This window comes from Rattus rattus, chromosome 7, assembly GCF_011064425.1.
Source record: "Rattus rattus isolate New Zealand chromosome 7, Rrattus_CSIRO_v1, whole genome shotgun sequence".
Classification (NCBI taxonomy): Eukaryota; Metazoa; Chordata; class Mammalia; order Rodentia; family Muridae; genus Rattus; species Rattus rattus.
The window spans coordinates 100,824,505-100,843,128 of NC_046160.1; the positions used below are offsets into that span (position 1 = coordinate 100,824,505).

Sequence of the window (18,624 nt, forward strand, 5' to 3'; positions counted from 1 at the left end):
GGGTAGCAACGAACCGTGCTGATAGGACATATGCTTGTGGTGCTTTGATTTTTGTTCTTCTGTGCCAAGGTCGAGGATGCTCTCCCACGGGTGCGAGCAAAAAGGACGAACTGGGTAGAAGAAACCTGACTTCACCCATCACTGAAATACTTCGTACCTGAAGCGCAGCCACCTTGAGAAAAAAACATGGTGGCGGCGCTTCACGGTCACCTGACTAGGAGCCTTGGGGTTGGTGCTAACTCAGAAGGAATTAGGCTGTCACTAAGAGGCCCTCCTACAGCACCCGAGCACTCACAGCCAAGTCTGGGCTTAGACCCAGCAAACATATGAGAAAAGATGACCACCAGAGACCCCAAAAGGGTGGGAGGCCTGCTGTTACCAGGTCCACCCTCGTGGATCACAATGACTGCATGAGATCATGGAATGTTGAAGATAAAAGGAGAGTGGCTCTTAGGTCACAAAGTCATAAGCGGGCGGGCATCCTTTTAGACCAGGGTCCGAGGAATAGAGCTCTATCTTGTCCCCGATGAGCCCCAGGCCTAGCTGGTGACAAATCCATACATGCCGGATTCCCATCAAAGCCGGCTCTCCTCCAAGCTTGCTGGGATGAAAAAATAGCTACAGATTCCCTTGGGATTCACCCTCAAGAGAGCAGTGCACATAGTTTGAAACAGAGCCTAATGGACAGGTGTGCACCTTAGGGAAGCAGCTACCAGGGGACAAGAAGCTGTCACCAGCCCCCAAGGGAGTCCTGGCAGCATGGACGACGACGATATTGACCCTCTTGAGTACGAGACCAAAGGTGAAAAGGCTCCCAATTCTTGCCCTTCCCAGAGTTGTGTCCAATGATCTGGTAGACTCTAAGCGCCCTCTTCTCTCTGCCCGAGTCCCTGCAATGGAGGTGGCATGTGACATTAGGGACAAGGTTTAGAGACCACACAAATAGTGAGATGTGATGCTAGACTTGGCTCTTAGGAGCTCTAGCCAATCATTTTGTGGACATCACATTGGTAGTCAGGAATCAGCCACGTTAGGATTGTTTAGACGACATGGATTGGCTGACAATTGCCAATTGCTAGCATCCCCCGGTTGAGTGGAATTCTACAAGTGCTCGAGGGGCTGGAGAGATGGATTAGCACTTAGAACTTTCTGCTCCTCCACAGGACTTTAGTTCAGTCCATAGTGACTCAATGACCTGTAATGCCAACTCCACGGGACTTGATACTGCCTTCTGGCTTCCACAGGCATGGTACACACACACACACACACACACACACACACACACACACACACACTTACACACTTGTTGTTTCTCTCTCTCTCTCTCTCTCTCTCTCATTGTTTGACATATAAAGAAACTAAGGGGTTGGGGATTTAGCTCAGCGGTAGAGCGCTTGCCTAGGAAGCGCAAGGCCCTGGGTTCGGTCCCCAGCTCCGAAAAAAAAAAAAAAAGAAACTAAGACTTGGAAATTCACCACCTTTTCTCAGAGCACAGAGCCACAGAATGGACTACACAGCAGCTGCCCCCTTCCTGACTCCTGAGCTGCTGCTACTCAAGTTACATGTTACATGGAAGTTTGTCCCGGAGGCTTGGGAATAAATATCGGGACCTGACTCTGTGTGGAAAAACTAAGACGTACACCTATTTGATATCACTTAGGAGCCCGCCCTCTAGAATCCAAATTGCAAGGGTGGGGTGTGTAATGTTAGCCCACTCAGAAAGCAGACTGGCGTACATGTATGAAATTCTCAAAGAGTAATGAATAGGCAAGACAAGAAACAGAAAAACAAGGAAGGGAATAAGTAGGCCTGTCTGCTAGGCCTTCCAGAAGCACAAATATGACTTCCTGAAGCCCTGCGTCCTGCTGATGCTGGAGGATTCATCTCTGAACGTTGTGGGTGGCTTTCAGGGGCCCATCATACGGTGGCCCAATGAACTGACCACATCTAGCAAGTGTAGGGACCAGTGTGAAGGACACCCAAGTGAAAGACACACTGTTGCCCTCAGCAGAGCCTAATTCAATGAAGACGAGCATGCTTAATCATAGCAGTGAACTTGAGGTCAGGAGACATCTTCAAGCCTCCCCTTCACAGTCCCAGGGACAATTCTGGACTTGAAGGAAGAGAAGCTAAGTAAGCCAACTTCCTAGAGATGTGATCATCTCTCTTGCTCTCTGGAACACATCTCTGTTTTTCCTTTGCATCCGATCCCAGTTCCGACCTGTTCTACCCTTCACCTACCTCCCGGTGGCATGGCATGTGACCATAAGTCCAGACTTTAGGACATATCCTTTCTGTCAGCAAGAGTAACGGGCTCAACAGTAGATGCCAAAATCCTACCATGCAAATGCTGAGGGAGAAGTGTGGGCAAGGACCCCACCAAAATCGGGCAGATCAGGGAAGGGGACTGGATGGAGCAGCCAGTTGATAGAGGACACAAGGACTCCACCAGTTCAGCCATAAGGAGGTCGTAGAGAAAGGGGTTTCCCTGGCAGGGCTGTTTATGTGAGGCTATGGGACAAAAGCTGCAGACAAGACATGGAAGGCTGAAGAGAGAGGCAGAGACTAACGGAGTCAGCTTACTAGATTGCAGGTTTAATTCCCAGAATGGGATATGGTTTTTGCCCCCAGATGAAACCGAAGCTTCCTTGGCACCTCAGAGCAGCGAGGACACCCTCTACTGTGAGGCTGAAGCCACTCCAAGTGTTGAGAAAGAGAAACCTACCCGGGAGGATTCGGAGACAGACCTGGAAATTGAAGGTGAGGTGACATCTGAGGAGAGGTGGGTGGCAAACCAGCTTCCTCAGAAACTGGGGAGATTGGGCTCCACCAGAGTATTCCTATCGGTCCTGCCAGAAGATTGTAGTGAGAAGGCTGTGCTAGGTTCTAGACCACCTTGTCCTCCTGGCTGGCTGGGGACAGCAGACAAGGGATCCTCTGAGTCAGATCCACATCAGGTTGTTGTTAAGATCTAAACCAACGTGCAAAAGTTTCTGACCTTTAAATAAATCTCTCTTTTTTAAAGTGTGTGTGTGTGTGTGTGTGTGTGTGTGTGTGTGTGTGTGTGTGTGTGTGTGTGTGTATCCAAGAATCCAAGAGTTCAGATGCTTTAGGAAGCCAGAGGCATCAGATCCCCACCTGAAACTAGAGTTACAGGCGATTTCAAGCGTCTTCACATAGGTTCTGGCAGTTAAATTCAGGTCCTCTGGAAGAGTAGTATGTGCTTTTAACCTCTGAGCTACCTCTTCAGCACCACGTCACGCTGCCCCACATAACTCTCACATGATCTCCATAGTCCCAGAAGGCAGACTTTATTATATCTTTTCTAGAAAGGGAACAGAGGCTTGAAGGTCGCAAGAGTCACCCAAAGCCACCAAGAGCTGGCCAGGACTACATAAGCTGATGCCATGTTTGGCCTGTTTTTGGCATTCAGTCTTTCATGCTATGCCCTAGAGTGTCTCTGTAACCCCAATCCAGTGACTCTCTGGTTACCTGAGAGTTCTTATTTCTCCTGCTTTGGAGTTCCAAGTTTCCTCTCAACAAACCAAGCATTCCTGGTCACCCTAGCTGATGGATCTTAAGCAGACACTCTCTGTTCTTACAAACACCTTCAGCATCCCCTTCTCCTTAATATCCCTGAGGTGAGAGATGCCAAAAAGATCATTGGTGAGCATCCGTGGAGGAAGGGAGAATGATGCTGGTCCCACTGGATGAGAACAGCCTCCAGCTTTGCAAGCTTAGGCTAGCCCAAGTCACCGTTCTTTTGTTAGTTCTGTTTTATTGAGAGAGGGTTCCATGTAGTCCAGGGTGGCCTTGAACTCATTACCTTGCCAACGGTGACCTTGAATTCTTTATTTCCCCCATCCCCAAGTGCTGAGATCACTTCTATGAATGATTAACCCCCTCCTCCTGTGTGCTCTTAAACACGGATGGTTCCCAGGTCACAGGAATGGGAGGTGGGGCAATGCGAACTTTATAAAGCTTATAAAACCTTATCAGCTTATAAAACCTTCCCACCAGTCAACACACAAATTCACTCTTCTACTCAGACTTCCTCCCCACTTGTGGTGGTTTGAATAAAAATGACTCCCCTAGGCCGATAAGGAGTCGGACTGGTAGGAGGTGTGGCCTTGTTGGAGTAGGTGTGTCACTGGGTTTGGGCTTTGAGATCTCAGATGCTCAAACCAGGCCCAGTTGCTTCTCAGTCTCTTCCTGCTGCCTGGTGATTTGGATGCAGAATTCTCACCTCCTTCTCCAGCACCATGTCTGCCTGTGTGGTGCCGTGCTTCCCACCCAAAGATAATGGACTGAACCTCTGAAATGTAAGACAGCCCCAATTAAATGTTTGCCTTTATAAGGATTTCTGTGGTCACAGTGTCTCTTCACAGCAACAGAACCCCTAAACTAACTACTCCCGAGAAATCCTTTCTTGCTTCTTCTGCACTTGAAGGCTGTTATTAATTTTGCTTTCAACACCTCATTTTACCTAATTGTAAGGTGACAAAGAGCAACACTGGATGTTCCCGCTGAGGTTCCTGGTTTCATCTTACTCCCTATCATCCGGGAGGGCTCGATGCCCACTGACCACGGGCCAGGCTGGACTGACATCTAAGGATCCAAGGGCTTGCAATAGAGAGATGGGGCTCTCCTTCCGTTAGTAGGGACCAGCTTGTGTGCAATCTGTGTGCAACCTGTGTCTCCGTTTGTCACTGGGGAAGTAGAACCAAAAGTGGGAAATCCACCATGATAGGAAAGCCCACTACGGTGCAAGCTTATTTTTTCTCAAATGGTTTCCTATTTTATGCCTTGGGCTAATTGGTTGTCTTGAGACTGTGACCAGAGTTTTTAGGGTCAGAACCTTGGTTGTTGATGGCCCCGGCCCTGATAACCTTAACAACTGGGTTCAGCTACCCATCCTCAATAGGTCAACTAAAGACACAATTAATAGTGAAAAGCAGAAAAAGGGAGATCTATTCAATGTGACTGCATTATGAAGAAGAGTACATAAAGAAGTCTAGTGGCCCACCCTTGCCGAGTCCATTTTTAGGATCCTGGCCTAAGGTTTGGGTTTAAACAGAGAGCATGGGGTATGCACAGCTGGGCAATCCAAGGTCAGGTGTGGTCCATCCATGTCTCTGCTGCTCTCTCCTCCAAGGTGGTCTACTTGTCAGAACTCTGTGACCTCTTTCCAGGATACAAGCTTCTATTCCGGTTGGCTCCAGCTTCAACCTTTTCCTGATCCCTGCATGAGACTCCTGGAGAAACTAAGTCCATGGGGTTCATTGTTTAAATAATCTGATGGCCAAAGGAGGGGAGGGATGCAAGTGTTTCTCTAAAAAAACAAACAAAAAAAAACCCAAAAAGCAAAAGACAAAACAAAAAAAAAACTAGCTTTCTGTGTAAGATTTCCCTAAATCTTTGGCAAAGCTCTGTTTGTGCTCATACTTTCTTGTGCTGCTGGGGGACCAAGTCAAGGCCTCTCCTAGCCATGACCCCACCCTAAGGCTGAGCTGTACTGCCAACCATGGCTTATGTTCTAACAGTCGTAGCTGGGGCTAAAGAAATGGTTCAGTGGCTAAGAGTGCTGATTGCTCTTCCTGGGGATCCAGGTTCAGTTCCTAGCACCAACATGGTGGCTTATAGCCATCTGAAGCTCTAATACAAGGGAATCCAACAGCTTCTGTTGGTCCCTATGGACACCAGTACACATGCAGTGCACAGATATACATGCAGACAAAACACCTATACACATAAATTAGATAGTAATAGTGAAACAAACAAACAAACAAACAAAAAACCAAAACAGAAAAACTGTGCTAACCTGGATGGTAGTGGCACATGCCTTTAATCCCAGAACTTGGGAGGCAGAGGCAGGTGGATCTCTGAATTCAAAGTCAGCCTGGTCTACAGAGCAAGTTCCAGGGTAGCCTGGGTTACACAGGGAAAGTCTATCTTGAAAAACAAAAACAAAAGCAAAAACAAAAAAACTATGCTAATGAAACTAAAATTGAAATATAGACTCCTTCAGCCATCAAAAGTCAACAGTTCTGGGCCTCCTCCTTTGCCCTTCAATGTTGCCTCAAGCACAGCAGAAACACACTGGATGCATCACATGTGTGATCGTAAGTTAACTTGTGAACATCACACCTTCGGAAACCTTTTACTGGGGCCAGTTTCTGGTGATCCCAACACTTGGTCACACTCCTGTATATACGTCATCATCCACAGCTGGGTATTCTAGAGCACATAACCTCAAGCCCAGACCTCAGGCAGAGGAAAGTCCAGGCAAAAGAGCATTCCCCTGGGGCTAGAGTGGAGCTAAGGCAGACTAGAAGAGAAACCTGATTTCTTTCTGATTTTCTATGTAGACACAGAGAAATTCTTCAGCATCGGACAGAAGGAGCTGTACTTGGAGGCCTGCAAACTGCTGGGTGTGGTCCCTGTCTCCTACTTCATCCGGAACATGGAGGAGTCCTGCATGAACCTCAACCACCATGGTCTGGGCCCCATGGGTATCAAAGCCATTGCTATAACTCTGGTGGTGAGCATGCTGGGCAGTGGAACACATCAACCCTGACAGAAGGCGATTAACAGGGTGGCTGGTTTGAGATTCAGAAGGAACCCTCTTTGGTGTCTAAAAAGCAACCTACCCTGGACCTCTCTCAGCCATCGGTCGTTTTAGTCATTTTCCCTGTTAGCTCATAGAAGAGGCTGTAGTTCGAAGACCTTTCCTAGTTGGGAAGCAAGTCATCAGCCTGTGGGTCCTAGAAAAATGTATGGGCTAGAACCAGGCCCAAGAGTTACTACAGTTACAAAATGTAGGCCAGGGTCTCCATTCCAAAGCTGACTTTGGCCATACATAGAGCCACTACTGAGCCACTTCATTCAATGTCTGCCTTTCACACTCACATAGTTAGACATCCTATTGCAGAGTAAATTGAATTTTTCTCATGGGTAACATTATCTCCTGACTTGCCATGAACAAACAAGGACCCGACCTTGACCTCATCACAGATTTCTATACTTGATTATATAAAACTGGCTACGTCGCAGAGACTTTGACAACTGCACATCACCGCCTCCATGACTGTTCACTTAAGAGGGTGAAGAGAAGACTTCAGAGAAGCCCAGAAAAGTAAAAGGCAGATGCTCTTTGGTGGGGACATTTAACATCCAGTAAGAGAGATAGCTCGGTTTGTAGAGTGACACACACACACACACACACACACACACACACACACACACACGACATGCAGGTCAGGTCCCTAAAAGCCAGGCTTCATGGAATCTCTCTGTAACCATGGCCCAGATGGGACAGGGACCTGCAGATCCCCGAATCTCACTGTGTGCCCTGCAAGTCTAGTCAACCATGAGCTCTGGATTCTGTGAGAGACTGTCAGGAATACAGTGGCAGCTTTGCACAGTAGCTAAAGCCTTTAATCTCAGCACTTGGAAGGCAGAGGCTGACAGACAGCTCGCCATGAGTTTAAGACCAGACTGGTCTCCATAGTAAGTGCCAAGCCAATGAACCTCTCTCTCAAAGGGGGTTGGGGGGTAAGCAATAGAGTAAAACATCTTGATGTCAACCTCTGGCTTCCTCACATTGTGCACACAGGACCACGTGTACAACATGTACGTCCACGCACATGCATACAAACACATACATATGCACACACACCGGGCAGTGATGGCGCGTGCCTTTAGTCCCAGCACTCAGGAAGTAGAGGCAGGTGGATCTCTGTGAGTTCCAGGCCAGCCTGGTTTATAGAGCAAGTTCCAAGACAGTGCTACCCAGAGAGACCCTGTCTCAAAACCTTGCCTGTCCCCCCAACTACCACGGAAAACACACACACACAAACACTTTTTTAAAATTAGTAGTGACACTGTATATGGTGACATTGTGCTGGGATGGTGGCAGATATCAGTAGTCCAAGCACTTGGCAGGCAGAAGTGGAGGGATCGGGACTTAAAGGTCAATCTGGCCTAATAGTGAGTCCCAGGCAAGCCTGGGTCTATATGAGACCCTGCCTTAAGATAAAAATCAGTAATACCTCAACTGTCCATAGAGAGAGCAAAAAAACAAAACAAAAGAGACTGAGAATCCTTACAACATTCTGTTTTTAAATGATCTGAAAAGAGAAATAAGTCAGGAGTTCATCAGGAACAAATTGTAGGGCAATGGGAACTGCTGGTCTGACCCATGAGACAGGTGTCAAGAGGGTGGAGTTAGCTGGTTCAGCGATGGAGTCTAAAGAGGGTGATGGGGAAGGGAGGTATCTCTGGGCTTTGATGTCTGTCACGTTGCAAAACAAGTGATGGTTTTCAAGGCTTTGCAACGCACCGTCCTGGTTCAATTGTGGAAGCAGCCCCACTGCCAAAAGCTACTGTGACCGACAGAAACCCACTCTGGAGGAGTTTAAAGGAAGGCACACCCTTTGCACTGCCCCCCTCACCCTCTGAACTCCTTCAGATTCCTAGTCGACATCTCCATGCCCTTTCCATTACTCCTTACCCATTACTATAATACCTGAGGCTGGTGACTTCAGAGGGCGAGAGAGAGAGGGGGGGGGTGATTTAGCTGGGTGATGGTAGCTCATATCTTAAATGCCAGCACTCAGGGGGCAGAGGCAGGTGATCTCTGTGAGTTCAAGGCCAGCAGGGTCAACAAAACAAGTTCCAGGACAGTCAGAGATATACGGAGAAACCCTGTCTAAAAAGAAAGGAAAGAGAGAGAGAGAGAGAGAGAGAGAGAGAGAGAGAGAGAAAAGAGAAAGAAAGAAAAGAAGAGAGAGAGAGAAAAGAGAGAAGAAAAGAAGAGAAAGAAGGGAGAGAGGGAGAGACGAGAGAGACAGAGAGAGAGACAGAGAGAGAGACAGAGAGAGAGAGAGAATTATTTACCTAACTAGGTTCAAAGGCTGGCACCAGCTCTCCTCTCACGATGACCTCACAGCATCCCTGATGAAGGGAATGAACTTGAGAGGAAGAAACGGAACAAAACGAGACAGGAAGGCCAGATGAGGCATGCACAGGAAGAGCTGGTCACTACCAGAACTGGGCTCCACTTCCTTACTACAGATTTATTTTTCTTTTTAATTATATGTGTATGGAAGGGCAAGGAGCATGTGGGTACATGTGCCTGCAGAGAGCTGAGGAGTTACATCCCCTTGGAACTGCCGTGAGGTTGATGGGGAGGATCTGAATTCAGGTCCTCTGCTTGCCTGGCAAGCACGTTATCTACAGAGCCATCTCTTACAGACACCATGGTCTCATTAACTCTTACACATTGCCACACTGGGGACCAGGCCTCTGATACAGCACCCTCTTGCATGGCTGGGAAGTCAGATTCAAGCAGAGGTGGCAGAGAACCAACTTAGCCTCTAACCACTTCCTTGTCTTTCTGCCTCTTCCATTGTGATGGTCCAAGTCCAACACCACAGTCCTCAAACTGGAGCTGGAAGACAACTCCATCCAGGAGGAGGGCATCCTGAGTCTGATGGAGATGCTGCATGAGAACTACTACCTACAGGAGCTAGTAGGGTGCCCTCCTCCTCCTCCTCCTCCTCCTCCTCCTCCTCCTCCTCCTCCTCCTCCTCCAGCTCCTCCTGGCACACCTGGGGACTCAGAACCACTCAAGCCAAGCCAGAAACCCAACCCCCACGCCCAGGTCAGCTTTGGGTGATCTCTAACCAGTCTGTGGGGTCCTCCTCTCCAGACACAACTTCTCAGAGGAGGGCCATGCTTCCGAGGCTGGCTTAAGGCACTGTACCCTGTGGCTGTGAGAAAAGCTGAAGGGCTATTTCCAGCCGTACAAGTCCCCACAAGGAATGATTTACCCGTGCTAACGGAAGTGAGCTTCCTTCTCTAGAAAGGACCTGGCTAGATGTCTCGTTTTCAGATTCTCCAAATGAATCTGCCTTAAGTTTCTAAACAACCAACCTGAAGTACCAGGGCTAAACTGAGGGAGTAGGGTGTGAGTAACAACAGTATTGGAGGAGAAAAGATGAGATATTGTGAGACGCTAGAGAAGCCATATTGGGAACACGCTTTCTTGCCTTCTCTTTTCTCTGACCTTTGCATTACCTTAGTCTTAAGCCTTTCACACCAATCCCACTCTCCCCATCATCCCCCTGACCGGCCCCGCTTGGTGCTGAGAGCCCCTCTGTGCGAGTCTCCCCTGCGTGCACACGTGTTCTTACCTCTCAGAATGTGTCTGACAATAACCTTGGTTTGGAAGGAGCCAGGATCATCTCGGACTTCCTCCAGGAGAATAACTCATCGCTCTGGAAACTGAAACTCTCAGGTGAGCCCATGGATAGGGAGGAGAGGACACTGAGAATCAAAGGAGAGAACAGAGGAAACTCCTAGGGTCCAGATGTGCTAGGCCAACTTCTTTTGGTCTGAGAACAGGGCACTGCATCTTTCCCTGGCTGGACCAGGCAGCCTTCCCCTCGTAGGGCCACACCAACTTCCTGTTCTCTTTAGCAAGCCTCTCTGCAGCACTCTAACTGGTCTTGGGCACCTCCACGTTCCAGGGTCTGCCTGGCTTATATGCCTTCCTTTCTCACGATGTTCATGTTTCGTTCTCATGACGTCTTTTATTTTCTTGATTTTCGAGACGGGGTCTCTCTACAGAGCCCTGGCTGTCCTCGAACTAGAGATCCTCTGCCTCTGCTTCCTGAGTGCTGGGGGTAAAGGCATGTGCTGCCACCACCCGGCTCATATCTTCCTTTAAAGGGACTTCTCTGGTCCCTATTGCGATAGCATTGCCCTACCACTATTACTCTCCATCCTGTTTCTCCAGTTGTCTTAACATTCACCAACTACTTGATTATTGCACGTATACTCTGAAACGAGTGATAACCTATCTGTTGTTGGGCTAGCGGGGTCACTTGGATATTCCAATACCAGTCACACCCTCACTTCCTCACTTGGGTTTGCAGATCTATGCTATCTGCAGGGCTCTGGAACTTCTATGTCAAGAAAGGATTCTAAAGAGTGGCCCTGTGCCGAACAATAGGACCTCTTAGGAGGACAGGTCTTTACCCAGTTGACTTGGGACTCTCCTAGATAACTCCCAATCCAGGGGTCCTGCAAAATTCCAAAGCTGACAAGGAAAAATTTTAAAAGTAGACTTTGCGCCAGGTGGTGGCGGGACAGCCTTTAATCCCAGCACTGGGGAGGCAGAGGCAGGTGGATCGCTACGAGTTTGAGGCCAGCCTGGTCTACAGAGTGAGTTCTAGTACAGCCAGGGCTACACAGAGCAACCCTGTCTCAAAAACAAACAAACAAGTAGACACTTGCAGTTTGTATCACTTACTTTTCTGTTGTTGTGATAAAATATCGTGACCTTATGGAAGAAAAATCCCCAAGTACCTGCTCACAAAGCATGAGGACCTGAGGTCAGACCCCAGGCCCCATGAGAAATCCAGATACAGGTAGGGTGTGCACATCTATAACTCCAGAGGGAAGGGAAGAGATACACAGATCCAGCAATCTCTTCAGCCAGCTTAGCCAAAATGGTTGACTCTGAGGTTCTGTGAGAGATCATATCTCAAAAGATAGGTATGGAATGATAAAGACCTCCAAACACTGAATAGGTAAGTATGTGCACACACACACACACACACACATGCACACACATACATACACATTTCATGCACACACCTGCACACACATACACACATACGTGCATGCATAATCTCTCTCACACACAAAATAACAAAATAAAATTCATAAAAGAAATCCACATCTGAATTTGTCAATGAAAAAAAAACTTTTAAAGATGGAGGGGGAAAAAAGATTAGCAGAACACATGAAAAAAAACTTTTAAGATACAGAGAAGTATTTTGAAACATCCATGTCTTAAAATTATCCAGAAAAAAAATAAGATGCTTATTCTTAATACAAATTCTATCGTGTGTCCGGTATTCCTTTTGAGTTTCACTTGTTTCTGTCTAAATGCATTTTCCCAGCGACAGAACACATAGTCTGCTCTCATTCTTTGAATGGTACTTCATGTCGTAGAGAGACAGGATGTCTTGTTAGCATGTCAGTACTGAAGGGACAATATCAGTTCCTGTCCGCTTTTCAAGCTCTCTGTTAATGTTTCAAAGGACTCTCTCGCATGTGCATCTGTTGGGGCACATGCTGGTATATCTGGATGGACACCCTAGGGTGTGACGAATGACGTATCCACCTTTGTGAAGCTCAGTTTCTGCTTGTCTCCTTAAGAAGCCTAGAGCAGGCTACAATTCTAGCCTGAACTATCGCCCTACTCTTCTAGAAGAGGATTAACCAAGATATTTGTGGACCACATAGTCAAATGGGTAGGCATTAAAGTCCGAGTCGGGTATCTACCCTTTCGTTCAGTCGACCTCATTCTTCCCAGCATAACCCATGAACAGCTACATACTTCAGGGCAAACAGTGCTTCTGAGGACTGAGTGAATTACAATCTAAAGCGCCTTACAACACCAGCTCAGATATTGAGAGGCACTGATCACTTGGTGGTTCACATTGATGTTTTTCAGATGTTTGTTGCTTCCTGTATTTCTTCTCCTCTGAAATGTCAGTTGTCAGATGGGGCTCCTATATGATTGTTAGGCCTTCAGGTTTTTCAGGTTTTCATTTATTTTTTTTTAAACTTTTGTGTGTGGGCCTGTGTATGTCTGTACACCACTTGTGTGCCTGGTTCCATGAAAGTCAGAAGAGGGCATTAAAGGCCCCTGGAACTAGGGTTACAGATGGCTATGAGCTGCCATGCTCGGAAACCAACCTGGCTCTTATGGAAGAACAGCCAGCGCCCTTAACCACTGAGCCATCTCTCCAGTCTAAACTTTAGGCATTCTTTTTTTTTTTTTTCTTTCCTGGAGCTGGGGACCGAACCCAGGGCTTTGCGCCTGCTAGGCAAGCGCTCTACCACTGAGCTAAATCCCCAACCCTATGTTAGGCATTCTTAATACACTAAAGACTTCGTGTTTGATGACAGATAGGAGAAAGGAGATGAACAACAGTCTCCCCCATTCCTCATGTCTACCTATTCGTTTTAAGTACTTCAGTGTATGTGTGTGTCTGTGTCTGTGTGTCTGTGTGTCTGTGTTTTCCATCAAAGGGAAAGGGCCTGGCAGATATGGGGGACAAGAGAGCGTGCTCTGGAGTTCACTGCTAATGAAGCACCCTCACTACAGGAAACAAATTCAAGGAAGAATGTGCCTTACTTTTATGCCAAGCCTTGTCGGTAAGGAGCAAGTGGGGATGTCCCTTCGGAACTCTGGGTGACCTGGGGATGCTCTGGACAAACGTCACTAATGTTGGTCGGGGAAACTAATGTGTGTTTGATCTCTGCAAAAGCTTCAGCAAGTCATAGAGCTTTCTAGGTAGCGATAATTCTCCCAGAAACCATTAACGGTTAAAATTAAAAAAAAACCGTATAGGAAATCAGTTGCTAAGAACCCTAGCCCACTCAGTTTTAGGTTCTAGAATTCTGCCCCAAGGTTTGACTGAAAGACTTGAGGTCAACCTCTTGCTTGGACATGATGGCCCGTGTTTGGAATCCCAGAACTAAGGAGGCTGAAAGCAGAGGATGGCGAGTTCAAAGCCAGCCTGTACTACATACACAGTGATATACGCTGTCTCAAGTTAAATAAATAAGTAGATGAAATTAACCTGTCTTTCTACAATTTGCCCCTCCAGTCCAATTACCGAATCAGGTCACTGAATCTCAGCCACAACGAGTTCTCTGACACTGCAGGGGAGTACCTGGGCCAGATGCTGGGTATGTCCCTGTGGAGGGAAGAAGACTGGTCAGGGAGACAGGAAGGAGCTGGGCTGAGGAGGGAAGAAGACTGGTCAGGGAGACAGGAAGGAGCTGGGCTGAGGAGGGAAGAAGACTGGTCAGGGAGACAGGAAGGAGCTGGGCTGAGGAGGGAAGAAGACTGGTCAGGGAGACAGGAAGGAGCTGGGCTGAGGAGGGAAGAAGACTGGTCAGGGAGACAGGAAGGAGCTGGGCTGAGGAGGGAAGAAGACTGGTCAGGGAGACAGGAAGGAGCTGGGCTGAGGAGGGAAGAAGACTGGTCAGGGGAGACAGGAAGGAGCTGGGCTGAGGGAGGGAGAAGACTGGTCAGGGGAGACAGGAAGGAGCTGGGCTGAGGAGGGAAGAAGACTGGTCAGGGAGACAGGAAGGAGCTGGGCTGAGGAGGGAAGAAGACTGGTCAGTGAGACAGGTAGGAGTGGGGCTGAGGAGGGAAGAAGACTGGTCAGGGAGACAGGAAGGAGCTGGGCTGAGGAGGGAAGAAGACTGGTCAGGGAGACAGGAAGGAGCTGGGCTGAGGAGGGAAGAAGACTGGTCAGGGAGACAGGAAGGAGCTGGGCTGAGGAGGGAAGAAGACTGGTCAGGGAGACAGGAAGGAGCTGGGCCGAGGGACTGGGAAGGGGACCACACAGGGCTGGATTTCTCCTTTAATTAATTTATTTACTAGTATTTTATATGTATGGGTGTTTTGCCTTTGTGTATGCCTGTGTGACAGTGTTGGATCCTCTGGGACTGGCATTACACACAGCTGCCGTGGCTCCTTTCCCCTGGTTTTTCACTCAGCCTTGAATGTTTCCTCTGTGGGGTTTGTTTTGTTGGTTCTGTTTTTGGTTTGGTTTTTGTGGCTGCTGCTGGTGTTGAGGTTTTGTTTCTTCATGTGTTGGTTTGTTTTTGTGTTTTGGTTTTTGGGGGAGGGGTTTTGGTTTTGGGTTTTGGGTTTTTTGGTTTTGAAACTGTGTCTCACTGCTACTGGAACCCAGGCTAACCTTGCACTTAAGGTCCTCCCGCCTTCCAAGTGTTTGGGCCCTAGGTGTATGTGTCCTGAATGTCCCAATCATAAAGGAGGTACAAGTCATGCTCAAAGTAATAAAGCCAAGCAACCATCCGGATGTGAGACGCAAAACTTGCCAGGGGTTAGCAGGTCGCACAGAGAGCGGTTTGCATGAGGGCTGGAGAGATGGTTCAGCAGCTGAGTGCTTGAGGACCAGAGTCACAAGTAACCCCCTGTGACGCCAACTTCTGAGGATCAACACTCTCTTCTGGCCTCCTTGATCAGCCACACACACACAGCACACACACACACACACACACACACACACACACACACACACACACACACACACACACGAATAGGATAGAATAAATCTTAGGGCTGGAGAGAAGACTCAGCAGTTAAAAGCACTTGTTGCTCTTGCAGAATTGGATTCCCAGCCCCCACAAGGTGGTTCACAACTGTAACTCCAGTTCTGGGACATCTGATGCTCTCTCCTGACCTCTACAGTCACCAAGCATGCGTGTGGTACACACACACACACACACACACACACACACACACACACACACACAAAAAAACATTCACAAATAAAACAAAAATGAATGGTAATAAAAATTTTTAAATTATATTCATAAAAAAATAAAAAGGCCTCTAAAAAGAAAAAAGCTGCCAGCTGCCATTGGGTAGATTGGGGTTACTACATTTCACACTGGTAACATGAACTGTGCCTAAATAATTCACATGTTTTATAGAAATATGTTTAAAATATACATGTGATAAAAGAATTTTTTAAAGATTTATTTATTTATTATATATGAGTACACTGTAGCTCTCTTCAGACGCACCAGAAGAGGGCATCAGATCCCATTACAGATGGTTGTGAGCCACCATGTGGTTGCTGGGAATTGAGCTCAGGACCTCTGGAAGAGCAGTCAGTGCTCTTAACCGCTGAGCCATCTCTCCAGCCCATGATAAAATATTTTTTTTTGGTAAATACTTTGATTTGATTTTGCTTTTTTGAGAGATAGTGTCTCTCTGTGTAGCCCTGGCTGTCCTGAAACTTGCTCTGTAGACAGGCTGTCCTCGAACTTATAGAGACCGGCATGTCTCTACCTCTGCCTCTCAAGTACTGGGAGCTGTGGTGCCAGCTCTGTCGTTTTAATTTGGAGTGCTGTCATTTGTCTGTTGAGACAAGATTTCCCCTCCAACTCCTAATCTCCCTGCTTCCACCTCTCGAGTTCAGGAGTTTAAAAGGCATGCACTACCATGACTAGCACAGGGCAGTGGCAAGATCCAAGAGGAGAAGACTCGAGGGGCTAAGGCTTGATCTAACCAGTGAGTTCCAAACCAGTTTAGAGGTTACAGAGTCTGTCAAAAAAAAAAAAAAAAAAGTCCTGATTTTTTTTTTTTTAGATCTCTAGGTATGGAGGTATGGGCCTATAGTCCCACTTACTTGGAAGACTAGAAAATGCAGTTGGGGCTGGAGAGCAGGCTCAGTGGTTAAAAACACTTGCTTTTGTTGAAGACCCAAACTGAAATCCCTGAATTCACATGGTGGCTTACAACCATTTCCTGTGTGAACTGGGCAAGGTGGTGCACATCTGTATTCCCAAAACTCAGGGGGAGGAGGCAAGAAGACCATCACAATGACATAGCCAGCATTAGGCCAGCAATCGCTATATGCTGAGACTCTTTCTAAAACACAAATAAGTTTACAAAGTGTGTTCGCTGTACAAACCTCCAACTCCTATCCATCTTTAGATAACTGCGTACACAAGTCTGTCTGTCTGTCTGTCTGTCTGTCTGTCTGCCTGACTGCTTCTCTTCTCTCTCTCTCTCTCTCTCTCTCTCTCTCTCTCTCTCTCTCTCTCTCATTCTCTGAAACAAACTTGTCATACATCTGAGGATAAACTTGCATTCCTGATTCTCCTGACTCTGCCTCCTAAGGGCTAAAATTACAACCATTCACCACCATGCCCAGTTTATGTGGCACTGAGGATCAAACCCAAGGCCTCGTGCATGCCGGGCAAGCAGATGGACACTTAGGACACTTCACTGCGTTTGTGACATCAGGGTAAGAACTGAGTCCTGCCACATTCTGTGTTGTTCTCTTAGGTAGCATCTCAGAGTACACACCTCTTCATGGGAGACCATCCGCGCTCACTTAGTATTTACCAGGTAGATCACACCACGCACCATGGCATCTTTCCCGCAATTAGAGATCGTCATTCAGTCGTGTACCTAAGTAACTAACTGAAACTTATCACTTGGCCACGCGTGGTGGTGGCGTCTGACTTTAATTCCAGCACTTGGAAGGCACAGATGGACCTCTGTGAGTTCCAGGCCAGCCAGGGCTACATAGTGAGACTCTGTTTTTTGTTTTTTTTTTTTTTTTTTTTTTTTTTTCGGAGCTGGGGACCGAACTGAGGGCCTTTGCGCCTTCCTAGGTAAGCGCTCTAAAAAAATAAATTTTTCTTAAGCTGTCAGCTGAGGGGGGGTTCTAGCGTGCACACCCATCTCCAAGGCTGTGGGTCTGAGGCTGGGTCTCAGGGAGGTGGGGATGCTGATCTGACTCACTGTCCTTCCCAGCCCTCAACGTAGGGCTCCAGTCACTGAACCTGAGCTGGAATCATTTCAATGTTCGTGGAGCTGTGGCCCTGTGTAATGGTCTCCGGGTAAGACACACTGAGAGGCATGCTAAAAAGTGGCTTTCTTGTGATCACCATGGATTCAGGTCTACAGAGCACCCAGCAAGGGGCTTTTGAGTTGTTGGACTTCCTTCCATGATTCCCAGATGTGCACTGCTATTTCGTAGATCCTCCCTACTGAGGACTGAGTGCCGCCATTAGGGACTATCTTAGAGGACAGTTTAGCTAAAGAGCAGGGAGATGAGATTCCAAAGGAAATGAATCTCAAGAGAACTTGAGAATGAGCCCTGGCTGGAGAGGACAATAATGACCTCACAGATCTGTCTCCGTAGAAATTCACTGAGCTGTGGGTTAGAGGAGGAGGAAGAGGAGGAGGAGGAGGAGGAGGGCGAAGGTAAGAGTGAAGGTTAGGCTGGGCTGGGCTGGGTTAAGGTAAGAGTTGTGGAGGGTGATGATAAGGGTGGGGTTATGGTAGGGATGGAGATGAGGGTTAGGGTTTAGATCCAATAGGATGGGGGTGAAGGTTGGGGCTGGGCTGGTAGTCCGGGTATTTTCCTAGGTAAGTCTCACTCCATCTTGATGCTACTGTTGCTCCCCTCCCCTGGAGACTAACGTGACCCTGAAGAAACTGGACGTATCCATGAATGGCTTTGGGAATGATGGTGCCTTGGCCCTGGGAGATACCCTCAAGCTCAACAGCTGTCTGGTCTACGTGGATGTCAGTAGAAACGGCATCACCAATGAGGGGGCCTCCAGGATCAGCAAGGGCCTAGAAAATAATGAGTGTCTCCAAGTGCTGAAGGTAGGTTCACCGAGCTGGCGCCGTCCTATGTCTGTGTCTGTATGTCATATACATCTGCCTGTGCATCCCATAGAATATATATATTTGTGTGCCCATGAATGTGTATGTGTATCTGTATGTATGTGATCCATCTGTCCATCTGTGTTGAGGGGAAACAGGGTGATAGAACTGGGCTGGATGCTGCTGGGTAGAATCATCAGCCACCCAGGACTTCTGTGTGCACACACGTTCATGCTTGCACTATAGACTCAGGGCTGCCTCAGCGTTTTGGTGACACAAGTGCTTCCAAACATGTCTTCCCTCATGCCATCCAGGTCTCTCTTGGGGTTGTCTAGTATGCTTTGGGGATACTAATCCTAGATCCCAGTGGT

The 18,624-nt window shown here is 47.7% G+C and overlaps 1 protein-coding gene across 2 annotated transcripts in view; it reads left to right on the forward strand.

The window, feature by feature from the left end:
* Positions 1 to 523: 523 nt before the first annotated feature.
* The window catches only part of Lrrc74a (leucine rich repeat containing 74A), a 30,119-nt gene continuing 12,018 nt past the window's right edge, over positions 524 to 18,624 (forward strand). The window contains exons 1-9 of one of the 2 annotated variants that reach the window (XM_032908788.1): positions 524 to 802; positions 2,632 to 2,760; positions 6,369 to 6,541; positions 9,425 to 9,532; positions 10,204 to 10,300; positions 13,187 to 13,236; positions 13,692 to 13,773; positions 17,393 to 17,478; positions 18,059 to 18,253. In XM_032908788.1, coding sequence (XP_032764679.1) covers positions 760 to 802; positions 2,632 to 2,760; positions 6,369 to 6,541; positions 9,425 to 9,532; positions 10,204 to 10,300; positions 13,187 to 13,236; positions 13,692 to 13,773; positions 17,393 to 17,478; positions 18,059 to 18,253 — 963 coding nt within the window. In that variant the 5' untranslated portion in view covers positions 524 to 759. The remainder of the gene's footprint in view (positions 803 to 2,631; positions 2,761 to 6,368; positions 6,542 to 9,424; positions 9,533 to 10,203; positions 10,301 to 13,186; positions 13,237 to 13,691; positions 13,774 to 17,392; positions 17,479 to 18,058; positions 18,254 to 18,624) is intronic. The other variant, XM_032908789.1, reaches the window with a different exon arrangement.